At 40.4% G+C, this 27,568-nt stretch overlaps 1 protein-coding gene, 1 long non-coding RNA gene and 1 other non-coding gene across 8 annotated transcripts in view; 1 reads left to right on the forward strand and 2 right to left on the reverse strand.

Moving 5' to 3' along the window:
* ABCA12 (ATP binding cassette subfamily A member 12) overlaps positions 1-27,568 on the reverse strand; it is a 176,191-nt gene that overhangs the window by 116,407 nt on the left and 32,216 nt on the right. For all 6 annotated transcript variants that reach the window (XM_036319527.1, XM_036319526.1, XM_036319525.1 and 3 more), the window contains one exon: positions 873-1,026. In XM_036319527.1, the coding sequence (XP_036175420.1) occupies positions 873-1,026 (154 nt within the window). The remainder of the gene's footprint in view (positions 1-872; positions 1,027-27,568) is intronic.
* Positions 6,358-6,464, reverse strand: LOC118662395. Its single transcript, XR_004969749.1, has one exon. It is a non-coding gene; the product is annotated as a U6 spliceosomal RNA (small nuclear RNA).
* Positions 9,486-20,129, forward strand: LOC118661423. The gene is made up of 5 exons (XR_004969339.1): positions 9,486-9,526; positions 17,904-17,991; positions 18,232-18,288; positions 19,394-19,518; positions 19,771-20,129. It is a non-coding gene; the product is annotated as an uncharacterized LOC118661423 (long non-coding RNA).

The raw sequence follows: 27,568 nt of genomic DNA on the forward strand, positions 1-27,568 counted from the left end.
TCTTTTACCCTATAGACAGGTGGGCTCCTGGGGTATCTCGGTTTAGAATCCCATGATGGAAAATTAAGATGGGCCCCAGCTGACTTGGCTCAGTGAATAGAGCATCAGACTGTGGAACGAAGGGTCCCAGGTTTGATTCTGGTCAGGGGCACATGCCTGGGTTGCGGGCTCAATCCCCAGTTGGGGGCGTGCAGGAGGCAGCCAGTCAATGATTCTTTCTTATCATTGATGTTTCTATCTCTCTCTCTATTCCTCTCCCTTCCTCTCTGAAACCAATAAAAATATAAAAAGAAAAAAAAAAGGAAAATTAAGATGGTAAATGGTCTAGAGTCTCTCTTTTTATTCTTCAGCTGCTGCTCACACCATAAAATAGGACATACATTAACCTCATTTTTAAAGGTTGTTGTTCAATTAAGTATAATCTCAACTTTATTACTTTGATTTCTAGACCTTTAATTTCCTTTTTTGCATTTCTTAGTTTCTGTTATATCTGGAAGTATCACATAGAGTAATATTAATGTTATTCTTCCAGGAGATCATGCCCTTGACATTGCTCTACATCTTATACTTGTGATCATAGGGCAATGTGTCCCTGACAATTTGAGGAGGGATAGGGAATCTTTTAGGGAATAAAGGAGGATTGCTTGGCCACCCAGTTTAAAAAACAAAGTTTGGGTAATTCATCAAAAGTAGATTATGCTTAAAATACATGTGGTAATTTCAGCTAGTATCCACCTTTCCATTCAGATTTAAAGCATCCCACTTGGAGATACATAAAATAAAGTTATATATCTAGCCTAGGATGGTTTCCTGGGTATCTCATAAGCTCTATCCTCTCCAAACAACTGAACACACTTGGGAAGTGCCCCTACCTGTCTTTAAATAACGCGTCATCAATCCCTTTCCTGCGAAGCAGATCCTGTGGGCCATAGGGTGTGTCTTTGCATTTAGAATCTGTGTCACACAGTAGGGTTTGCAGGAACGGGAAGAAGCCAGTACTAGGAAGGTTTCGAGGTGCAAGGTAACCTGAAATGTAAAACAAACAATAGTTACATCACTATGACATGTACCTGGGAAGGGAAAGAGATGTAGTTACCCTGTTTGGGAAATTACCTTCTGGATTATGACTGTTTGGGTCCCCTACATACCAAAAGTCAAAATGCCATGAAATCTTGTTTTATTCTAAGGAAATGGCTGCAAGAATGTTTTCTAGAGTGTTTTAAAAACAAATCACAGTGTATCCATATAATAAAAGACAATGCAGCCAATAAAAATGTCAAATAACACAGAAAATGTTTATAATATATTGTTAATTAAAAAGAGCAAGCCAGAAGGCAGTATGACCAGAACAGTCCTCATCTTTTAAAAAATATATGATAATATATGCATATATAAAAATCTGTAGGGATTTTTTTCCCCCTCTGGGTGGTATATTTCACATGAAATTTACTTTTGTTTGAGTATATATGAACAATTCTTTCCCAAATGGCCATGTCTTCTTTTCTAATTAAGGTTGTTATAAATTCAGACAATCCTCCAGCTACCAAAAATATTTTTGGTCTCCTCAAAATTTAATATAATAGCAAATTAAGTATCCTATGCACACAATACTTTTTCCTGTTTAAAAACCAATACTAATGGTGTGAGTGAACATGCAGATTTTCCTTGTTGTTGTTTTTTTGTTACAGAAAACAAGAACTATAACAGTAGAGGGTTTTATAACCTTTAACATCTGCTTTATAAACTATGAAGATGGCATACACATGAATCGAGACAATAGGCAAGCTGAAAAGTACAAATCTTTCCACAATTACTTTTGATATTGAAACTCTAGATTCCTCCCTTTCGGGAACATGGGGACCCTGAACTTTCCAAAAAGGCAGATTTAGAAACTATAAGAGTAATTCCAAACTGAAGACTAAAAAGCAAAACCTTAACTTCCTCAAAATTCTGTTAAAAATATTGTGTTTTCATTGTGAAAGAGATCTGTTTTCATTATAAAAAGAAAGAGGGAAAAGTTTTAAAAAACACAGTAGGAGCGACATGGTTAAGCATGCATTCATATATTAGCAGAGAGAATAATAAATCAAGCTTTGATTCATCCAACTTACATACAGATCAAGACAAAGAAAGAAAATTGGAAATAAAAGGGAAGGGGCAATAAGAAAGTTTGTCAGATGAGAGAGAGAGAGAGAGAGAGAGAGAGAGAGAGAGAGAGAGAGAGAGAGAGGAGAGAGAGAGAGAGAGAAAGGGAGATTGGAAGATGTTATACTCTTGACTTTGAAGTTGGAGAAAGGAGACAAAAACCGAGGAAAGTGGGCTTTTTCTAGAAGCTTCAAAAGGCAGGGAAACAGATTATCTTGGAACCTCCAGAGGGAATGTAGCCCTGCCAACACCATAATTTTTAAGTGCGAAGACTAAATTTCAGACTTCTGACCTTCGCAACTGTAAAATAAGTTGGTGTTATTTGTAAGACACTAAGTTTGTGGTGATTTGTTATAGCAGTCATAGAAATACCTAATACATAAAATCATACCAGTATGAATTAAAGTTTTGAAAATTCGGAAGAAATTAGAAAGACAAATCCACCCAACTACTTAGTCCTACCTTCTAAGCAGCTTCTCTTTTTGACACCAGAAAGACCAGGTCTCTCCTAATATTACAGCCAAGTGAAAATTGCAATGAACCTGCAATATATTCATTGTAGGACAATCCCTTGAATAAGCTAGAGCATAGCTGTCAAATTGGCTGTTCACGTTACGCATAATCCCTCTATAACAAAATTCTGCCCCAGTGAACTGCATACAGCATGACCTTTACAATTCTGCAGTGCAATTTCATTATTAATGGTATTCCACCAGTTACACAGATTGCAACTGTGGCTTCTTACTAGGGTGCTGGTCTGCAATTGGGTTTAATTCTAGTTCATGTCAAACATGTGCAGTGGGTAGTTTAAATGGAAGGCAGGTGGAAGGGCAACAAAAACAGTGACCCCCTCTGTTCTATGCGTCTTATCAAGGTGATAGTATGACTGAGCCAGGCAGTACTGAAAACAGCGGAAGCTCAAGGGAAGCTATATTGTAACAGGAAAAGAAGGAAAAAGAAGTCATGGAAAGAAGACCTGGGAAGAGGTGGCACATGACATCCAATTTTACTTTTTCTGGCATTGACTAAAGTTTGCAAATTATTAGAAGAAAATTTGAAAGAATTTAAACCCATAATATTCTTTGAAGATTAAAAAAAATATATATATATATAGATAGATATATATAGATATATATAGATATATATATTTTAAAAGAGAAACATGCAAATTGACCATAACCCCGACACCCTTCCCATTGGCTAATCAGCAGGATATATGCAAATTAACTGTCAATCAAGATGGCAGCCAGCAGCCAGGCAGCTGAAGTGAATAGAAGGCTTGCTTGCTCCAGTGACGGAGAAAGCCAATGTTCCCGCCTGCCGCTGCCGGCCTCTGAGCTGCAACTCTAAGAAACAATGTTGCAAATATAGAAGCTAAACATTCCCCAGAGGAGAAAGCCAATGTTCCCGCCTGCCGCTGCCGGCCTCTGAGCTGCAACTCTAAGAAACAATGTTGCAAATATAGAAGCTAAACATTCCCCAGAAACCTGCTTTCAGCCAGCCGGGCTTCAGCCAGCAGGACCGCAACAGTGTTTCAATTATAGAACCCAAACAAACCCAGATCCCTGCTTTCAGCAGCTGAGGTCTCAGAGCTGCAGCCAGGCCTCAGAGCTAAAGCCGGGTCTCAGCTCCAGTGACAGCCATAGAAGGTAAATAAATCCCAGAATAAAAAAAGAAAAGAAAAAAAGGAGAGGTTGGGAGCCTCAGTTGCCTGCCAGCCTGAAAACAGCCCATCATCCCCTCATCCAGACTGGCCAGGCACCCCAGTGGGGTCCCCCACCCTGAAGCAACAAGATGGCGGCTAATTTGCATACTGAAGGCAGGCAGCAGCGAGCAAGGCTGTCCATGGTCCAGGACCAGATCTGTGACCCTGCCAGGTGGGGAGGGCAGTGCTGGAGACTGTCCGCGGTCCTAGGACCTGGATCCATGACCCTTCCAGCGGGGCGGCAGCTCGCACAGGGGTGGATCAGCCGGGGTTGGGCAGGGAAGGACACCTGGCTTCCACCCAGCCCCAGTCACTCTAGGCAGGTAGCAGCGCAGAGAGCCTCTGGACAGGGGAGGCAGGCCAGCGGAGGGCGGCCTGTACTCCCCACATGGCGGTGGTGACAGCTGTGAGCACGCCAAGCGGAGCCTGCAGGCTGAGCTGAAGTAGCGCCTGCGGGCCATCAGTGCCCAGGAGTGGCTGCGCAAGATCCACCTCCTGGCCCAGAAGGTGCAGGATCGCAGGGACAGCCACCATGGCGGGCCAGACTGACGTCCTCCTGGCCACACCACAGGGGTTTGCGGATCTGCAAAGCCAGAGGCCTCTGGTGTGCACATCCCCCAGCACACTGTCACCCTCCCGCACCTGCAACAGTTGCAAACCAAGGCATGCACAAGTTCCCCCTGCCTCTCCACCGCACTTCCATCAACCCGGCATACCTAACACCCCCACAGGATGTGCACACATCCCCTCTGATGCGCTCACATCCTTTGGAGAGTGTCTGGGTGTTCTGGGTGCTGGGAGTGGGCGCCTGTGAGATGACAGTGAGAGGGTGGAGTGGTGATGCCTTGTTCCCACGGAGGCCAGTGCAGCTACGAGATCACCTCTGGGGGGTTAATGCAGGTGCTGAGGCAGGTGCAGGTGCAGACAGACACACCTGGTGGACGCGGGCGGCCCTCGCTGAGGTGCCTTCGGTCAGTGTTCAAGATCAAGAACCCAGAGGTGGAGAGGAATTCTGTCCTCTCAGTGAAACAGTGGGATAGTCAGGGCGACTGTAGAGAAGGAATGTGCACTTTGGGTGCCAGCACCCATGAGCAAAGGCTGCCCTGACTGAGCCCTGCTTGCTTGGGGCCTAGCGCACTCCTGTCAGGCAGCGTGTGGGTGACAGGACGTGCTTTTCTGAATTAATGAGAGAAAATGTTGATTTTCCTGCTGCCCACGAAGGTGGAAAGTGAAGTGGGGAGACATGTGGGGAGTGAGCGAGGTTCCCTGACTGGGGGTTCCAAATCTGCTGTTGGTTTCTTTCACTGTTGACTAGAGATATACAGGGTGTCCCCCAAAAATGTATACACACTTTAAATACCTACTAATTCCAATGGTTTTAAGCATACGAAAGAAACAACAATGGAGCTGTTATCTGTTAAAAGTGTGGGCACAAACAGGTAATTGGACATTCCCTGAGGGGTCTCAGATTGGAGAGGGTGAAGGCCAGACTGAGGGGCCCCTTTCCTCCCCCCCACCACCCCAGTGCACGAATTTCATGCACTGGGCTACTAGTGTGTTGTATATATATGCCTACTCAACAGAAAAATTTATCACAGGATTTTTTAATATGTTTTTATTGATTTCAGAGAGGAAGGGAGAGAGGGAGAGAGATAGAAATATCTATGATGAGAGAGAATCACTGATCAGCTGCCTCCTGCATGCCCCCTACTGTGGATTAAGCCCACAACCCAGGCATGTCCCCTGACCAGAAATCGAACTGGGACCTCCTGGTTCATAGGTTGAGGCTCAGCCACTAAGCTATTCCAGCCAGCCATCAAGGCATTATTTCTTTTTTCATTTTTAAGTATTTTTATTGTTGATAGTACTATCAGGCATTTTTTTTTTATACTAAGAAAAAGTAAAGCCATTTTCATAGCAAGGTGGGTAAAAAGTGAGTCATCATAGTCCCCTTGGGCCAGAGGGACTGGGAAATCACAGGATTTTTTAAAAAAACAAGTCTGGATGAAGATTTAAAAACAACAACAACAACAAAAACAAAAACCAAGTACAGACAGTATACATTTTGCATAGTTCTATAGATAATTGATATTTAACCAGTCACAATGGGTTTATGCAAATGAAGAATTGGTTTAGGTGCGCAAAGCTTTAGTTAGCACAGTGCTACACAGAACATGAACTGCCTGCACTACGTATTTTACCATCATTTTTTTAATTGTCTTAAGTTTTACATATGTCTTCTTTTTCCCCAATTGACCCCCTCAAAACCATTCCCACCCTGGGCAAGCTCCCACCGTCCCTGTGTCTGTGCCCATTGGTTATGCTAATATGCATGCATACAAGTCCTTTAGTTGTTCTCTAACCGCCCCCTCGCCCCCGCCACCTCCCCTGCCATCTGTGTCTGGATCTATTTTTGTTCATCAAATTATGTTGATCATTATATCCCACATATGAATGAGATCATGTGATATTTATCTTTCTCCGACTGGTTTATTTCGCTTAGCATAAAAAATATGGAACGCTTCACAAATTTGCATGTCATCCTTGCACAGGGGCCATGCTAATCTTCTCTGTATCATTCCAATTTTAGTATATGTGCTGCCAAAGCAAACACTTACCATGATTTCTTAACCAAGAAACATACACTCATTAAGATAAAGAGGCCTGTTACAGCAATTTTAGCACTGATTTATTAAGCATCTACTGTATTCCACATGCTATGCGAGGCATATAACATACATTTACATCATTCATTCTTCTTTGATATCCATAATATACTTTTTCATGCACATCAACTTTTCACAAAATCTATAAATGCTCTAGAACTAACAAGTCAAAATTAATTAAAATTAAACTCTACTGTAGCTTTCTTGTAAAAAAATGATTTTTTATCTTCTGTCCATCTCAATTATGTGTGCAAGGGAGTAACCACTCAGAACAATGGTGGAATGAAACCATCAAACATTTTTTAAAAATATATTTGTATCGATTTCAGAGAGAAAGGGAGAGAGATAGAAGCATCAATGATGAGAATTATTGATTGGATGCCTCCTGCACACTCCACACTAGGGACTGAACACACAACCTGGGCATGTAGCCTAACCAGGAATGGAACCATGACTTCCTGGTTCATAGGTCGATACTCAACCACAGAGTCATGCCAGCCGGGCCCTTCACACATTTTAAAGAGCTGCTAATTCTAAGTTGAACTCCTATTCTGAAGGTGTCTCTGGAACTTTCAAGTTCCCAAATTATGTTTCTCTTTATATTTTTAATGCTAGGATGCAGAGAAAGAGAAACATTTCTCTATCCCTTACAAAACTTCCATATATGAAGTGTGAATCATGCAAAGTTAAGGCTAATAAGTGGTTGCCCACATTCGTAGCCAGAGCCCGGATTTAAGGATACAAATAGAGAAAGATCACAACTGTGCAAACCATGGCTCTACTTGCAGGGGAAATTTTTGTTCAGGGTCTTGAGATGGGTGTTTAGGCTGGATTAAGTTCTTGGAATCATGATTGCCAAAGGTCTCACACCTAGGACAACATTCATGCCCATCTCTAGGAGAAAAGCTATCGAAGAATTTGCAATTTATGGGAAATTAGAGTCAGAAGACTCCAGCATAATCTAAGAGGTGGCGTAGGTGGGAAGCAAAATTCCATCATCTACGGCTTAGTTTCTTAGGGGCTCCAGGTAGAGGCAGTGAGGTTGTCTATGGAGCCCCCTATAGGTGAGGAGAGGTTCCCCACATAAACTGGATACAGTTGACATTAGTGACACAGACAAGCAATGGCATTAACAGAATCCAATGCTACTTCAGGGAGAGGAATCAAACCAGACTACAAAACAGTTTTAGGAACAGACCTTTAATCACCTAAGGTTTTACCTAAATCAAATTTACTTTTCATTAAGAATGAAACCAGCTTTACAAAAAGATCCATTTCTAAAGATTTTTTTTAAGTAGATATTTTGTAAACAACTGTGATATCAAGCAATGTATCTATGTTTACCTAATAGAGAGAACACCTTTGATATTCCTTTCCCTTTCTGCACAGAAGCCCTAATTTAGAGCGATATAATGTGAAGATTAGAGCAGTGGTTCTCAAAGTGTGGTCCCTGGACAACAGCATCAGCATCACCTGGGAACTTATTAGACAAGAAAATTTGAGATCCCACTCCAGATATGTTTAACTCTGGGGGGTGGGATACAGCAATCTTTAATAAGCCCTCCAGGCAATTCTGTTGCATGCTAAAGTTTGAGAACAACTGGGTTTACTGCAAACTTTTTCATAAGAGCCAGAAAGTAAATATTTTAAGTTTGGGATCACATACAATCAACTGTCTCCATCACAATTAGCCAACTCTGGCATTGTAGCAGGAAAACAGTCATAGGCCACATGTACATCAAGGGGCCTGGTCGTATTCCAATAAAACTTTGTTTACAAAGAAGTGAGTAGGTTGGGTTTGGCTCTCTGGCTGTAGTTTGTTGATTCTTGGAAGGATGACCTTTCTTACACTCATCCTTCTCCCTCTTCTGCCTTGTTCACTTCTTGTTTTCACTTATTTTCTTCTTCCCTCCTCTCCTCTCCTCTCCTCTCCTCTCCTCTCATCTCATCTACTTAATATCCCTGTTCATCTATTTCTCTATCTTTTTTCTTTCCTTTCCCCTTACTACCTCCTTTATTTACTACTTCCTGTTCATTTTCTCTCCTGCTACTCCTCTCTCTCACTTTACTCCTCTATCTCTTAGTCACTGACAGTCCAGAATACACATTCTCCCAACATCTTCCTTTACCCCTTTCACTTTTTCACCAGCACAGAATTTTTACCCACTTCCATAATAAATTCAGGAGCACATTGCTCACTGGCACTATCTACAGAAGTGCTAGTCTCTATGATATTATTAAAGAAAGAAATGTCACAGTCTTTTCTGTAATGAATCTACTTCCATTTGACATCACTAGGCTCAGGAAGCATATTTTGTAGGCTGCCAAGGTAATATTTGCAAACATTATAGTTATGGTAGAATTGGAAGACTTTTATGTGTTTCTTTGTTTTTTTAAAAGCAAGTCAGAACACAGCCTAGGTTTTGTTTTTTGTATTTCTAGGTGAAAAGTAATTTGGTCTTTATCCCATTAAAGGCATAGATGATAAATCTTAAAAGGAAATACCTGGCTTTTCAAAATATGAAGGGATTCATTTGGGGATTATATATTTTTAACTTTTTGGATATAGAGTCACGTTGGCAGAATAAGTAGCAGGCCGTCTGATCAGGCAAATGATAAGACTCCTTGTGAAACACCACACACAAAAATTATCACCATAACAAGAGCACAAAATGAGACAAGCATGTCCAGAAACATTGTCTACAAATAATTTAAATAACCAGATATAAATAAAGAAAATATGGAAAAAGAAATTAATTTCAGAAGTATATTTGTAATATTTTACTAAAGTAAGTCATTTTATCCTCCTTGTCATTTTTAGCATATTTTGTTCTTTATTACACTTTAAAGAGATAAGTAAAATTATAAATGATATAACTAGCCTTTCAAGTTATTTCACAACATTCTATCAGGAACCCATAGGGCTGTCCCTGTCCCTCCCATGCGCTTTCCACTTGTAGGATTGGGTTGTTCTCTGAAGGGAGGTGTCCTGTTTCCTGCCCATCACCAGGTAAGATCAAATACACTTCTGACTCCAATTTCTATAAATAGGGATTTTATTTTTTTCTAATCTTTGTGGCCCAGAGAGACTGTAGGCTAGAGTTAAATTCTAATATGACTGAATCTGTAGATTGATACTAACTCAATAAAATTCCACATTTTGAGAGACTGGATTAAAAAATCAGCTATTTTTTTTGGGGGGGAGGGGGGAATCCTTACATGGTTCTTAGCAAAATGCTTGACTCATTGCAAGATTGCAAGTAATCATTAATTATATTAATAAATGAATCCATGAATGAATAAACCCCTGAGGGTGACAGGAATACTGCATGATTTGGGACTTTAACATAATCTACATCTTTATCTTTATTATTTGTAGGACAATGTTTCAAATTTTGTCCTATTATTATAGTAAGATCAAAAGATAACAATGGGTATAGTAAGTTCAGTGGATAGTAATGCATTATATTCCTGTGCCTTATAGAAATGAATAGATTGATATTGATTCGCATAACTAGTAGCACTTATTGTTATAGGCACTTTATCTTGGTTTCCTCAAATATCTAGCTATTCCACATTGACAGCTGTAATTTCAACAACTAAATTTATTATCCACAAAGTGAATCCATTCATTATCTATTCAATAAATATGAACAGATACTGTGTGTCTGGCACTGAGTGAATTGCTAAGTAAGGTTCATTCTTCCATTTAAATTTTTTTCATGTAAAGACTAAAAATATAATGTGTGTATGTGTGTGTGTGTGTGTGTAAGAGAGAAGAGGGCAGAGAGAGAGTGGTTTCAAAGCTCATCACTCTTTAATTTTTAAAAGTGCAGGTAGAAGTCATTTTTTCCTCAATTGTCAGAAATATTATGTATAAAAATAACATGTATTGGAAAAAGTGAAACATTGGTTTAAAAAACTTCATGTTTTTTAGAAGAATTAAACAATCATCATTTCACATGAGCCCAAAGGCAAGGCAAGTGTTATACCCATTTTGCAGGTAAACTCAGTGGGAACAAGCAATTTGCTCAAGCTCACATGAAAAATAAAATGTCAGAGATAGAGCTAGAACCGCGTGACACATGACGCTAACGAAAACAACATTTCGTTTAGCTAAGTTTCAGCATATTTTGGAGGGAACAATCTGAGAATTTGAGCAGCAGGTGCCACCTCTGGTGTTGCTGTTGAGTCACTGAATCACCAGAGGTAAATTAACCTCTCTCTGTCTCTGTTTCCACATCTACCAAATTGAGGATAATGGGCCTTGCCGCCTCACAGGGCACAAGGAGGATTAATTAGATAGAGCCTGTGTAAGGTACTCTGATCATGGAAGAGGAAAGGCCCCAGAGAATCATGAGTTACCATTGCTCATCAGACTGCTGTCGCAACGTTTATCTTATTTTCCACGCAGTGGCTGGGGCTTTGCTGCTCTACCTGGCCTCCCATCTCTGTGTCTTGAGCCAATGAATGGTTAGGAGTATTGCATGATGTGTTTCTCTCCCTAGTAATTCATAATATGTACCTGTATCAACTGGCGTAGTGCTTCAATTACTGCTTGCTTAGTGGGTGTGGTGCCATGACACATTCTTCCTAATTCTCCCCAGGCAAGTCTTGCTTCATAGTGCAGGTACTTTTCCAAGTTCAAATTCATTGGCAAAAAAGGTAGGCTGCTTCTGGTAGCAAGGGCTGAAGCAAGATGCCTAATCCTGAAAGCATTACGTAAGCAGATCCTATACTCCAGAGGTTGGCACCTGTATAGTTTTAATGAATAGAGCCACAGAGAACAAGAACAAACCTTGGGTCATTTGAGATGGTGTCCTACCTGCTAGGATCTTTTCTACATCCCCCATATCCCTCACAGATTCCTTCAAGTACCATAGCCAACAGGTTTGGAAAGGTGCAAAACATGTCCCTGTGGAGATAATTTAGGGACTTTGGCTACGACATTGCAGGTGCAAAGGAAGTGGAGAAAGAGTCCTGCCTCCTTTACGTCTTTGGCTTATTACTATTATTACTTTTTAAGATAAGAAGATAAGGTCATTTGGACTTGGGACCTTGCTATCCCTTTGGATGTTATCTATTTGATCTTAAAGTGCCCACGTGAACTGATGGTCCCAAAGGGCCCCATAACCCACCTTGCTGAGTTTTCAGAATAGAATGTGCCCCCTCCTTTCTGAATGTTAAGGAGATCCTGTTGGGGGATGGATTCCAAAGTCCATGGCCTGCTCTATTTAAATTGTAAACAAAATTGGTTTGATTCAAACTTTGGAGACATAACAGTAGCACATACGTGCCAGATAATAAACTCCCACATGGACTGAATCTGGAGAAGTTGAAAAATGAGAATCTCATTAATACAATTCAAAATATCCCCACTTGGCAAGGAAAGTTGAGTCCTATGGCTCATCGTGGGTGAGTGGGGTCTGTTTGTATTGTTAGATGAGGCCTAACAGTAACTAACATTTTGTTTGTCTGAAATTTTGTCTTTTAGTAACAAAGATCCACAATTGCATTTTAAAAAACCTCCCTGACAGGGATATTTGCAAACATAAACCTGGCAACTTTTATTTCCTCCTAAATCTAAATTCAAGTTAAAAGAAACCTTAGGTCCTTATTTCATTGTAGAACATTCTTCCTATAAAACTTAGCCTCCTAATTCTCCTTACATGTGGCTAACCAGGAAAGTGCCCTTTGACCTCTGAGGCAGGGCTGATATGAAGCTGGGTACACATTGGTAAGACTGGGCTGGTTGGGTTGGTGTCAGTGGGTTGAGAGCCTAGGTCAGTGGTTCTCAACCTTCTTGCCCTTTAAATACAGTTCCTCATGTTGTGACCCAACCATAAAATTATTTTCGTTGCTACTTCATAACTGTAATGTTGCTACTGTTATGAATTGTAATGTAAATATTTGATATGCAGGATGGTCTTAGGCGACCCCTGTGAAAGGGTTGTTCTACCGCCAAAGGGGTCGCGACCCACAAGTTGAGAACCGCGGGCCTAGGTGCTGAGCCCTATTAGTTGCAGCCCCTCCCCTAAGACATTGCCCTCTTCCACAGACCCATCCACATCAGTTACCATCTGGCAAAGGGAGGAATGGTGCATCCTCAGTGCCTCCACGTCTATCCTGATTTGTGAGGGATGTGTTGCTCTGTTAACCCCATTGCATGTCACCCAGCCATCTAGGTAGTTCAATCACAATGCTTGGACTAAGGATATGAAATGAAGGGTTAATTCCTCTCCCATCACGATGGTTTCCAATGGGATGTTGGAGACTGGGGGAGTGGGAAGCAGGGGAGCATCAGGATTTGCATAAACCAGCCTCTGGGGCCAATGAGTTCAGGAAACTAATATCTCCTGTTCTGGGGAAGTCAGAATACATTTGCATATTAAAGACTCCAAGAAGTTTTTCAGTAAAAATCATGAATAACTTTAGTTAATTCATATTTCCACATGTGAGCCCAGAATATGGTTTTCTTTCTCTCTCTTTTTTTCCTCTTTCTTCCTGTATTTTAGGTTAGCACTGGATTATATCCTGGGAACCAATATTCCATAGGGTACGCTTTGGGAAGCAGTGGCTTAACCCATAATCTCACATATCCCCAACAGAAAAGAGGCCTGGGAGGAAACATTTTGCTTAAGGAAATATCTTGGCTTTGAGTCTTAACATACTAACACTACTTATAAACTGCCACCTCACTAACTGGCTCAGCTCTAGTAATTCAGCAAGCACCTTAGCACTCCTGTTGTGCATCACCGTGTGAGTCCTTCAGCAAAAGTTGTCTAAGACATTGCTTGGAGAAGGGGATTTCACCCCAGAAGCATTTGGAGAGGCTTATAAAAGTACACATGCCATAATGGGAAAAATTAAGTAATGAGGAGGTCAGAATGAGAACAGACAAGGGTCAGAAAACATAAAGACAGCACGGGAATAGGTGCCAAGGGTCTGTGTGTTATTAGACGTTGGCTGCAAATTTGAATCTGAATTAGAATGATCACTTATTCAGTTCACAGTGTCCATACAATACAATAAAAATAAATAAATGTACTAGGAAAGGTACAGCAGCTTTTTCTAGACAGAGAGAAGTCATACCTCAAGCAACAAGAACATCAAGTGTAGGGGAGAACATGCCGCAGTGGGCACTCTCATCCTACGGTGGGGAAAGGGAGTATAGTAACACCACTGTGGAAAGCATTTGGCCACATTCAAAGGTTAAAATGTGCATAGCTCCAGGTAAATACACTAGAGACACATGCACACGTGCCCAAATAGACATAAAAGAATAGTCATCATGATACTATTGGGAAAAAAATTGAAAAAAAGTACTAAGCACTTAAGATGCTCATTAAAAAACAATGGATAGGAAGTGATACATCTATGAATGGTGTTTGTGGTAAAAAATGAATACAATGACGCTGCATAAGTCAATGGAGATAAATATAGAAAATGTAATGCTGGCTCTAGCCAGTTTGGCTCAGTGAATAGAGCGTTAGCCTGCGGACAGAAGGTCTGCAAGTTCGATTCCAGTCAAGGGTACATACCTCTGTTGCAGGTTTGATCCCTGGCCCCAGTCAGGGTATGTATGGGAGGCAATCAATGGATGTTTCTCTCACATTGATGTTTCTCTCTCTGTATCTATTTTCCTCTCTCCCAATCTATCTAAAAAAATCAATGGAAAAAATATCCTCAGGTGAGGATTAACAACAACAAAAAATGTAATGCTTAGCAAAACATTATGTTCAGCCTAAAAAATATGATGCGAAAAGATGCTAGAATGGGTTACCATTTATATAACGTTTAAAAACCTGTGGACAAACAGTACAAACTTTCAGTTACAAGATCAATAAGTCCTGGGGATTTCATGTATAGCATAGAGTTTATAGTTAGCAATACTGTATTGCATATTTAAAGTTGCTAAGTTGAGTAGACTTTAAAATTTCTCATCACAAGAAAAAAATTGTAACCATGTAAGTTGATGGATATAACTAAATGTGCTGTGGTGATCATTTCACAATGTACAGATATGTCAATCATTATGTTGTAATACCTTAAACTAATATAATGTTATGTGCCAATTATCTATAATAATAAGCATAATATGCTAATTAGACCGGACAGCCAAACAACCTGACCTTTTGGATGTCATTCCAGACATCCTTCCAGATATCCTTCCAGATGAAGCTGCAGCAGCAGGGGCTGAGGCAGAAGCAGTTAGGGTTGATCAGGCAGGCAGGCGAGCATTTAGGGGTGATCAGGCAGGCAGGCAAAGTGGTTAGGGGTGATCAGGCAGGCAGGTGAGTGGTTAGGGGCAGTCAGGCAGACAGGCAGAGTGGTTGGGATGATCAGGCAGGCAGGCAGAGTGGTTAGGGGTGATCAGGCAAGCAGGCAGAAAGTTTAGGAGTGATCAGGCAGGCAGGCAGGCAGGCAGTTAGGAGCCAGCAGCCCCAGATTGCAAGAGGGATGTCCGACTGTCGGACATCCCCCAAGGGGTCCCGGATTGGGAGAGGATGCAGGCCAGGCTGAGGGACTCCCTCCCCATGCGTGAATTTTGTGCACTGGGCCTCAAGTATCTCAATAAAACTGGAAAAAAAAAACACTTACACTATACTAGGGGACATAGAAAATAAAGATTCAGGGCAGCACTGTTTATAGTAAGAGAAGAAGAAAATAAACTACTTGACAGACTACATAGCAAGGAAATTTTCAAAGATACTCTTCTGCAAAGAATCATCGATTGTCCCTGATTCCTGTCAGCACCAATTTTGGAACAAAACCCTGCTTCCTAGGACCCCCTCAATCATCCCCCAAAATTTAAATCCTGCAGCACGTGTTTCTAATACCCTCTTAATGAGACACCACAGTTCCTTATGGTGTGCATGCTCCCCAGCTGCAAGGAGTAAATTGGTTCAACAACAATGAAATTAAAGAAAATTCAGAAATCACAGAACTTCTCAAAATCCTGCAAGATAATAGTGTATAAGTATCAAGTATATAAATATGTAGTACAAATATTCTATATAATAAAGAGGTGATATGCAAATTGACCATCACACCCTCACACAAGATGGCCGCCCCCATGTGGTCACAAGATGGCTGCCGTGATGTCATCACAAGATGGCCACCACAAGATGGCCAGCAGGGGAGGGCAGTTAGGGATGACCAGGCTGGCAGGGGAGGGCAGTTAGGGATGACCAGGCTGGCAGGGGAGGGCAGTTGGGGGGGACCGGGCCTGCAGGGGAGGGCAGTTGGGGGGAACCAGGTCAGCAGGGGAGCAGTTAGGCATTGATCAGGCTGGCAGGGGAGTGGTTAGGGGGTGATCAGGCTGGCAGGTAGAAGTGGTTAGGGACAATCAGGCAGGTAGGCAGGCAAGCGGTTGGGAGCCAGCAGTCAAGGATTTTGAGAGGGATGTCCCAGATTGGACAGGGTGCAGGCCAGGCTGAGGGACAACCCTGCCCCACCCCCCCTCCCCCCCGCCTGAATTTCGTGCACCGGGCCTCTAGTATAATATAAGCATGGGAATGCTACACACTGAATTTATGATATTGTTTTTCTTCAAGAAAGAAGAAAGAAATAGAAATTGATCTGGGAGGTTTACACAAGGACCTCAATGGTACCTTAATGTTTTACTTCTTTAAAAAAAAAAAAATTCTGAAAAAAAACATGGCATAAAAATCCTCAGGTTTGATAAAGTTAGGTAGTGGATACATGAGTGTTTGTGTCATTTGTATGCTTGCCAATGTGTTTGAAATACTCCACACTTTTCTTTTTAATGATGATATACTGGAATTGCATTCGACCTTAACTAGGAGGTTCAGTTATTGAAGTACCAGAGAAAACTCATTATAATGGAATCTTACCTATAAGCCAGTTCAAAAACAGCTTTATAACCATGCTCTCTGGTTTGATAAATTCTATCCACTGTTTGCAAATGTGGTGAGTAACTCCTTGACCTAGGATGTTTGCCGAGATCCTCCCGACCCTGTTTATGACACTAGCTGGGAATCTCTCTTCATGTGAGGCAAGGCTAATCAGAACTCATTAAATGCAGGACTTCAAATTGTTCATTGTATATTACCTTCATCTTCCTCTCTACTGCGCATCATCTGCTGCTGTGTTTACCCCATTACCAAGCTTAATTGAGTCCTTTAAGGGTTTCTTATAATCCTACAAACTTCTTATTGGTGTTGGCAAATATGTGCCATCTATTTGCATTGTTTCTGAATTATTAATAAATGTGTTTTTAGATCATTTCTAGGTCTCTAAAAGTCATCTCACTGTTCAAACTGATTGCCATGCTCTTTATTTACATATTTGCTTATTCAACTGGTTTTGGGGATTGTCCTGGGATCTGATCTTTTATCTACTATCCCTCAACTTATCTGAAGGACCCCTGACTCTGAGCCTGGTGGGAATATCATATCAAACTTCCAACGACTAGTTTTCCCAACTGCAAATATTCAATTCATACTTTCAAGGAAATTCAGCAGGTTTGAAAGACATAGCTTAATTTATTAAAACTATACCAAATGAGCTGCCTGGATAGTCTTTTTTATTTTTTCCTGCTTAAAGAAATGTGAATTCTGCTTATACCCAATGTGAATTCCCAAGATCTCTCTCCTCATATTGAAAAAATAGGTTAGCCATTAGCCAGCTGGCAGCACTTTGAAGATATTCTCATAAAGGTAAATGATACAGCTTTATTAGTGGGTCAGTTTCATACTGCAGTCCCTTCAGATTTTTAAAGATGACAACCAAGGAAAGTGATGCCATTTCATTCCCCCAGACTCCTCTGGCTTTCATTGTCAAATTTGGGGTGGCATTCTCCACCACTGAGCAGACAAGAGTAATGCAAGATCAGTGAGCATCGTAGTTAGCTTCTGCCATCCTCCTTGACCACTTGAGAGAGTACTGATCTAGTAGACTCCTCTGACTTTGCCACATGGCTGCTTTCATAGAAATGTTACTCTTCTAAATTGTAGGCAATATTGCCTTCAAATCCCTTCCTAATTTAAAAAATCCTGGTTCTTATGCGTCCCTGCTGTTGTTTATCTTCTGTTGTCCCTTCTTGGGTAGATACTGTTTCAGTATGTGTGTCTACATCAGCGAATGTGGCACCGTTATTCATTCAAACAATCCACCGATGGCCCCTGAACACCTTTTAGGTACCTAACCTGGAAATGCTCTTGTTGGACAAGAGAACTACCCAGGTCTCTATGCTTAAGAAGACTGAGAGAACGGAAAACACACAGGGTTCATCATGTTAGCAAAACAAACCCTGGCCACCCTATCTTTATTTGGGGCCATTGATATCTGAGAATTATATGTAATTGACACATTAACCTCCAGGCAATTAACCTTCTTTTCCCATTTTGAAACTGCCCTTCCAGGATTAGACATTTCTGAGTGAACTATGAAATTAAATCCTTGCTGTAAGTCCAGTCATTAAACTGGACTGTGACTCAGTGCATGAACTAGGTGAGTAGCATCGTGTATTTTCTTTCTTCCTCCTTTTCCCTTTTTATGCATGTCTAGTGGACTTTATAGCAGCCCCTTTTGTGTCTGATGCAAGCAGGTGCTTTTATTCTCTCAGCCTAATGATGTGAAGAAAAACAGAAGGATGTTAAAAGTCTTCAAATGCTTTGTCTTCAGATATAATAGATACTAAAATTGCACGCCTCACGCCATTCTCTCTTCCCACTTCAATCTCTGGAAAAGGTGAAAGAAGCATGAAGCTCTGCTGTAACACAAAAGAAAATCCTTCTGTAGACAGAGGTGGGTTTCTATTTTTTTAAAAAAAGGTGGCCAACTACAGAAGATTTAGAATTTGAAATCACAGCACTTTGTTTCTGGCTCTGAGACAATAAGTGTAAATGAGGAGCTTCCTTACTAAATATTCAGTATCAAATCCTCAGTCCAGCCTGAGAGAATATCAACAAATAATGAAAATGAAACATAGGAGATATCTGAAAGCTCAAACTGAGCTCCAATTTTCAAATATCAAAATTGATGCAACTTCACTGTCTCCTTACTACGCTTATAGGAACAGTTAAGTCATGGTAAATCCCCTTAATCCCTTCCAATTCCATTTTATCTTTTCCTGATCATTTTGCCTCTTGTTTTATATCATTCACATCAACAAAATAAGTTGCCAGCTTTTGCTTTATTGCTGCTAAACATGCCCAGGTTTCCTCATAAGCACCAGACTTTTGTGAATGATTCCATTGGGTAACATTGCACAGCTCTTAATTTTGTGTTACTTAATAATATGCTTAGAAAAAAATTAACAGGAACTTTAAGTTCCAGGCAAGAAACTTTCACCATTTAAAAAGGCTGATAAATCAGGTGTAGTATAGAAAATTGGGAAGAAATTAAAGTTAGATATACCAATAAGATTAATGCCAGAATATTGGTTGGAACTGGGTGCCCTAATAGATAAATGGATAAGTGAATAAATAAATAAATGGATGACCACAATTTGTTGTATTCTTAATATGTATTTCTTCATGTGACATATGTTTCTCAATTCTTATAATAACTCTTCTAGGTGAAGATTTTCTTTCTTGTTCCATATAGCGATTTGGAGAATCCTGCCTGGATTTGAAAGGCCTGTTTTACATCTTTAGTCCCACATCATTTATTTTTGCTTGTTTACGGAATGTGGTCAATAATTAATACCTTTAGTGTAATTTAAAGAAATGTCTTTAACAAATAAAGTGGATAGCTCCCTTAAGATGTAATTACAAGTATTTATCACAGATCTAAGATACACATTCCTAATTAAGTTCCAGAATGCTTTAAAAATGTATATTTATAAACCTAAGCAAAAACTGCCCTGGGCTGCTTACAAGAGAAAAAATTACTTATTTATATTTTATAGATTAGAAAAGAAAGACACTGCAGGAGTAAACGATGCACCAGAGGCAGCCCAGTCCATGGCCATAAGTAACATCTATTCCTTCCTGTGTCCAGAGGGATGCTCCACTGGGAAGTCAAGATGGGATCGTAAGTGCCATTGTCCACCCAATGATCCATTTTCCTGTTTGCTGCAGTAACTGGGTTTCATACAGACAGCACTGGAAATACCAGGCAGCCCTTCAAAGCAGTTCAAGTCAAGCCCCTATTTCCTTTGCCCCCTTAGAATCACATTATTTTTCATCTTTTCTGGATCAGTGCTCAGGTATTTGTTGATCAAGAATTGAGAACTGAAAATTTGTGGATTGACCCTGAAAAGTGCTTACTTTTATTATTTACTAGAAGCTCAGCGCACAAAATCACAAGAGACCAAGACCTACCCTTGCGTGAGCCATGGGACCTGCCTTCACTGTGCCAGCCCCGCCAGCCCCACGCAAGCCCCACCAGCCCTGCCAAGCCACGAGTCCCGGCCCACGAGAGGTGCTCCATGCACCTTCTGGTGACCAATGGTTTGGTTGTTCCACCGTTACGGTGTCATGACCACAGACCTTTTATGATATAGATTTTTTCTCTCTACAGTAAGCCTGGTTTTATGATGCCAATACCTGCCCAGGAAGAGAGAGACCAATTACCCCACCTGAGTTTTTTATTGTGCATATTTGTATTCACAAGCTCCGTTAAAATTTATCTTGACTCCCTTATCTACCTACCTTCATTTCTTGACAGAACAAACAAACAGCAATGAGGAAGAGGATTGAGATTTAATTTTCCCCCTAAATAAAGATGACCAAATTATTATACTCCTATTTGAATTACTTTTTGACATAGAAATACTCTCACAACATTACTTTATAACCCATTACAGAGCTAATATTTAAAGTTACACATTTAAGTGTGTGGGTATATTATATATTTTATTACATATTATGTAATGTTTTTATATACGTGTGTGTGTGTGTGTGTGTGTGTGTGTGTGTGTGTGTGTGCCTTAGAGAGGCCCAAAAGAATGCAAGAGAAGATGCTGAGACAGGGAACAGAAGGGGTATTCAGGAAGAAGAGATTCAGATGGAGTTTTGTTCCTGTACCAAATAAGTAGAGGATCTTGAAGTCTCTAAAACAAAACCAAAATTCAAAAGGGACTGGACAATTTTTTGTTACTGGACTACTGGAATTGTCCTTCTTAAGAGAGTTACACACTTGTGTAGACCTCAGATGAAAGTGTGAGTCCCTCTTCTCGAGTCCATATGCAGTTACATATTATATAGGCACTACACTGAAATTGTTCAAGTTTTCCTGGCATTATAATGCTCTCTTTTCTGAGCAGCCTTCTTACATTCAGGATAAGATCCAAGCTTTAGCATCTACCAGCCACCACCCTCTACTAACTTCTAACAATAGAATGTCTCTCACACCTACTCAAATGAAACATCCTATCTAATAAAAGACAAAAAGGGTAATTGACCGTACTTCTCTATGCTTCCCATTGGCTAATCATGGTGATATGCAAATTAACCACCAACAAAGATGGCAGTTAATTTGCATACTAGGCTCCAAGCGGTGGAGCGAAGCCAAACGTACCCAAAGCCTGCCGAACAGCGAGGCTTCACGGCCCCAGGATGGGCAGAGACGCGAGGCCTCACGGCTCTGGGATCAGCGGAGCAGCGAAGCCCGACGGCTCGGGGGGTGGGGGGAGCAGTATCTGGCCAGAGCCCAGCCAGAGCGAAGGCCTGGGTCCCGGGTGCCAGAGGAAAACTGGTGCCAGCAGCCAAGGGAAGGGAAGGCCTATTGCACGAATCTCTTCATGCAATAGGCCTCTAGTTTTTAAATATTTTGCAACAAGACTTTTATAATTGTGCCACAGAGCTCAGGAAAACAGGCCAGCACAGTCAGTATTCCTTGTTCAAGCACTTGACTTCTTCCTCCTTACTGTTCCAGTCTGATGGACTTAAGGCTAAGATGAGGAGAAAGAAGGATCAATGACCTATAAAGAATTAATGAATGCCCTAACCGGTTTGGCTCACTGGATAGAGCATCGGCCTGTGGACTCAAGGGTCCCAGGTTCAATTCCAGTCAAGGGCATGTACCTTGATTGCGGGCACATCCCCAGTGGGGGGTGTGCAGGAGGCAGCTGATTGATGTTTCTCTCTCATCGATGTTTCTAACTCTCTGTCCCTCTCCCTTCCTCTCTGTAAAGAATCAATAAAACATATTTTTTTAAAAAGAATCAATGAAGAGGCTGGTGCATAAAAGTTTGTGACCCTCTCTTCCATACTCAAGCCCCTTGCTAGCTGCCAGTCCTCCTGTAGTTTTTGAAATATATATAACCTATTATATGTCCTTGAAGAGTTGACTTGAGGGGGTCTCTTTTTCAATTACTATAACAATAACATATGTGGCCAAGTGTAACTATAACATGTTTTAATGCTCTTAGGTTCAAAAGTACTTTCACAAATAACATCTTTTTGAGCTGTATCCACATAACCATGAAAGATAAGCATCATTTCCCCTTTCATGGATTAGATAATAGAAGCTCAGTGACATTTGTAAATAAAGTTGGAACTTTCAACAAGGAGTTGTGATTTCAAATCCTATATTCTTTCTACTACATGATTCTGTTTATACTGTGTGATCTGAAAGCTGATGGGGGTATGGAAGTCCCCTTCTGCTTCTGATTAAACCCTCTTCCCTAACTTGGCAATATGATAGGCATTTCCACATAGTAATGGTTCTCTAGAGATGTGCGCATGTAAATTACATTAATAGATTACGTTTCCTGAGATGTGTAAAACATTGGATACCTGACAGTTTCACTGGTGTTACTGCCTATTGGTCATAAATTGTAGAGTTTCCTAGCAGGGAATAGGAGTCTGTGGAAATGGATGGTGAATGTGAAAATTTGATAGAGAAAGGAGGCTGGGAAATGTCTGAGCATGAGCTGCCCCCTGAGTAGTACATCAGAGGGAGAGATCTAGACATCAGTGTTCAGGACAAAGGCTTACAGAGGGTCAGGATGCAGCATGGGAACAAGGAGAAAGGTGAGGAGGATCCCATGGTCCAAAAATACTAATTTCCTTGGGACATTAGAAGAGGTTATATGTCAACGTCTCTTTATACTGAACCACCAGCAAAACATTTGCAAGAACAGAAGAAAAGAAAAAAAGATCAATACTACTCACTTGTCTTCTGGATTAGTGTAATACTGCTTTTCACTGTGTCTCTGGTGTATGCTAACTAGAAGTCACTTTACCATTGTGGTGCTCTCTTGGGGACAATGAGACTGAAACCCATAGTTTAGATGGGTATACTGAGGCAGAGCAGCTCACATGACATATCAGGAGGCTTATCTTGGGTATACAATCTAATGAGAAAGGTATGTGGTATGCCATGCTGAGTAGCTTAGCTTTAATTGCTACATATATTTTGCCCTTAAACTATCATTTCAAAATGGAAACATTTTTGGTATGGTTTGACCTCTATGATTTTCATACTTACCATTACGGAGTTTCTTTTTCTATCTTTTACCACTCATATAAGGAATATTTTCAATCTTCCCAAGATGTCAATATATAACTTACGTGTGAATTATACCTTATGCTTATAGCCAGACACCAAAAAGTGCAATGACTTTTCATTTATCAAATGTCAATCTGAGACTCAACTGATGATTGTCTTACTACTCAAATTAAACAAAATGGTTGTAGTTGTCTTCTTGTAATTCTTTAAAACCAAAGATAAAAAAATTAGAGAAGGAATTACAGATGCTAAGGTCAAATACAATCTTCTACTAACCTGAAATGGCTGTAAGATTAAAGCTTTTCATCTAGCAAAGCTGAATTGAAGTCCTTAAATATCCAAAGAGAGAGCCTGGACAAAGTTTCTTATAACTATTATCCCAACTGTGCAAGGATCAATATGTTTATTGATCCCAGGAACCTGTTGACAGCTACGATTCTTCACGAAGGCCAATTTGCCTTCCTGGCAAAATTGCATATGTATATCATTCCATATATAGGTCTGTCATAGCATGGTTGGAGTAGGAGCTCAAAAAATTATTATTGAATAGACAAATTAAGAAATGAGTGGATAACACAGTGTTTGGTGCCAATATAAGAAGCTCATGCTATAACATCCAAATTACAATGAGCTCCCTATACATTAGATGTACTAAACTTTCACTGCAGCAACTATTAATTGAAAATAAGTGAATCAGATCAAGATTTCTAGCATTTTTGGCAATGGGTGTGATGAAGATTTGCATGATGTTAGCTCAGGTCTGGACTCAAAGCTGGCTGCAGCTTTACCCACTGGATGACATTAGTCAAATGATTTCACTTCCTTTTTCCTCAGAGGCGAAAAAGAGACAACAGCATCTATCTCCGAGTGATACTGTCAAGGTCAAATGAAATGTTGTATGTAAAAGATTTATCATAGTCTTGAGCACAATAAAGATTAATTCCTCACCCCTAAGTATTTTTTACAATGGAATTTACTTCAACAAGATAGGGTCTAAATTAATTTGGTTTAATAATTCTGTCTCATTTACTTTAGTACTATGTACTCAAGGATAAGATTTTCCCTTTTATAAGGTGGAATGTCATGCATTCATTCTATAAACATTGTATCACTTTATGTTCGTAAGTAACTGCTGGGCACTGGAGTTTCTGTGTTAGGGAGGAGGAAAGGCAGAAATGTTGGGCAAATAGTCAAACTTCTTCCACAAAGAAACTGAACATACAGGGACTTGGAGAATCAAGTAATACTATATAATTGATAGACCCCACAAATAAGTGAAAAGACCATTATATAGTTTTCATATAAACCATAAGAGGTAATAATGGTGGTAGAAGAAGTCTGGACCCTTGCATTGAAGACAAGACAATAAGAGAACAATTACAACCAATGGTGAACACAGGAAGGGAGTAATGAATGGAAAATATTTTAAACTATGACAGGAGAGTGTTCAGGTAAACAAACCCTCTGAACAGAATCTGTTGCTGTCAGCAGCACTAACATACACTATTTATAGGAGGGGACTGGCAACTATGCTTGTTGACTGACCAAAGAACCCAAGAGTTCATTGATGTTATATAGTTTATACTTTAAGATGCATCAGGATACTGTGGGTCAAGGGTCTTGGCTAATTTCAATCTAGCAACTATCTGTTAATTTTTGAAGTTAATTCTAATCTAAAATGCAGAGGCTGTTAGTTAACTTTTAAAGTTCCCAAATCAGGAATACACAGTCCAGCAGTAGTTAAACCTAAATGAGGAACTCTCCGAGGCCCTGAGCCAGGATGGCGTTCTGCAAGGCAATGCTTCCCTTATCTCCACTGCAGTCACCCCCAGAATGTGTTCGCAGTCTATGGAGTGTAAAAAGTAAGTGGTGTCCAAATTAATGTGGCTTGGCCAGAAATACTGTACGTGCACTCCCTCCTTTGCATGAATGGGGTGTGCGAATCTGCAAACACAGGATCCTACACCTTCCGGAGCGCCCACGTTGTCTAGGAGCTCCATTTAGCCCTGTGCTCCAGCACTGACCTGGTAATTCTGAGTCTAAGCCCACTAATGCTAAATGTATTGCTACATATGAGTGCCTGAAAGGACCAAGAGCTGGGACTTTATTGAGCTTCACAAACAGGTTCATGTGATCTCTTTTGTACATGCTAGCTAATAAATGTTTTTTGTGGACAGCCAACTGTGAGATTTGTTTTTATTACAGATATACCAAATTTGGGGGGCGAAACTCCCTTATCTCAAATTATCAGATAATTATTAACATTGTCTACCAAGAAGAATCCAAATGAGCATGAATGGCCAAATTGGCTTCGGATACTTGTAACAGATTGGAAAGCACAAAGTAGCAAATATTTATTCAAATGCTTTACTGTAAATACATATTTTTAGCTTCCATTTATATCATTGATTTATTATTTGTGTTTGCCACTAGACTGTGTATCAAGAGCAAATATAGATATAAAAAATAGAATTCGTAAATGACCTTACAATCTGTGTGTGTGTGTGTGTATGTGTGTGTACGTGTGTGTGTGTACATATACACACGGTTGTGTGTTGTGTGATGAAAGGTTCAGGGAGGTAAAAGAAGAGAGACAAGCATGTGTCTGAACAATTACAATCAGCCCAATACATACTAGGATGATGGGGTCATGTACTGGGTATGCTATTAAAATAGAAAATTTGGACTCCTGATACAATTTGGTGGCAGAAGGTAATGTGGGCAGGTGAATGTCAGAGAAGATAGTACCTGCCATGAGTTTTGAAGGACAATTTAGAGCTAGCCAAGAGAATGACAGCGACAAAAGAAAATAATATATGCAAAGGCATAAAGGTCCTTGAGAAGCCTGAAGTACAGTAAGACCCTATGATAATACAATAACTTGAATTCAGACATAAAGCAATTGGCTCACCAGGTCATTTCATTATCCTTGAAAAACAAGCTTCTGCATTTTACATGATTTGATGCCCTGGACCCCACTTATAATGGCAACATTTCCTTTAGTTTGTTGAAAGTGGCTGAGTGTGAAATATGTGGTTGTGAGTGGCAGGGAGGAAATCAATCATGGCCAGAGATGGTGTTAAAGAGTTAAGTCAGAACATGATCATAAAAAGCCGTAGGTGCCATGGAATAGAGTCTGGATTTTATTCTGAAAGGAATGTTGAATCAGAAGGATATTAAACATGGGAATAAGATTAATAGATTTGTGTTTAGAAAAAAACTGACATCGGTATAAATGATAGACAGAAAGGAACTAGGTTAGGAGTATAGAAGCTTAAAAAAAACTACTATAGTTATAGCAGGAGTCAGGATAAAGATCTAAACTAAGGCAGAGGCAGTGGAAATAGAAGAGTTTAAAAGACATTAGGAAGGAAGAATTGACAGAATTTGGTGATTGAAGACTGTGTGAGTGAAGAGAAAGGAAGGTTACCATTTTACTGCTTAGGGTGACTCGGAGAACGGAGGATCCTTTCCCCACACTATAAAATGGCCAGTTTGAGAGAAAGGGACGATAAAGGGCTTAGAAATATATCTATTGAACACTTATAACAAACCCACATTTTCTTAATCATTTTTCTTTAGGCATTGAAATTGGGCTAGTCTAACATAATGAAAAACCATTAGATTTCAGTGGCTAGACTGAGCTCGATTGAATTCATTTATCATGAGTTGACGGGGAGATGTGAAAATCAAGCTGTCAGGAGCTTAGTTTGGGGTTATTTATCAGCAGCCCCACCTAGGATTTTAATAAATGGAAGGAGGACATTTTTATTTTATTAAGAAAAAGAAAATGAGAATGGAGACACCTATTCTTTTAAAAAAGTTTGTTAATTCCTAGTTAAGCTCATGCATTGGTCATCAGTGATGCTGAATGATGTTGGTGATGTGACACAGTGGCTCCTCAAAAGAGTTTTAGTAGCAAACAGGAAAATTTCAATGAACCATTAATTTAGTCATTCCATAATGCATCCATCCATCCCATAAACATATATTGTACATCTGCTAAGAGCTATGCACATTGAAGGAGCTGGGGAAGTCTGGAAAAACTTTAAAAGGATCAAGTCTTGGTCAAAACATCCAGTGAAGGTTTTGGTACTTAAGACCTTCTCTATATGGATAAGAAAATCTGAGAATAATAACTAAAGTGATTAACACTTACTCAGGTTTGATTGAATTCTTTTTAAGTTTATTTTAGGAAAGGAACACCTGACGTGGGCGGAGAACCAAGATGGCGGCATAGGTTAACGCTGGAGTTTGCTGCCTTGAACAACTACTTCAAAAGTGAAACTAAAAGACAGAACAGACATCACCCAGAACCACAGGAATGCTGACTGAGTGGAAGTCCTACAACTAGGAGGAAAGAGAAACGCATACGGACACTCAGAGGAGGCGCAGTGCTGAAGTCAAATTCTGAGGTGCGGAGTGCGCGGTTGGTGTTTTCAATTGGGAGGGAGTCGCAGACTCTGAGCTCCAGATACGGGCGAGTCTTTAGGGACCCAGACTCAAACGGGAGAAGTGGAACTGTCTGGCTTCGGTGAGAGCGAGTGCAGCTTTCTCTCCGAGGTTTGCAGCAGTTGCTGGGACTCAGAGAGGCAGAGCCCCTGGGGACAGGACTGAGAGCCGCCAT

This window comes from Myotis myotis, unplaced genomic scaffold, assembly GCF_014108235.1.
Source record: "Myotis myotis isolate mMyoMyo1 unplaced genomic scaffold, mMyoMyo1.p scaffold_m19_p_8, whole genome shotgun sequence".
Classification (NCBI taxonomy): Eukaryota; Metazoa; Chordata; class Mammalia; order Chiroptera; family Vespertilionidae; genus Myotis; species Myotis myotis.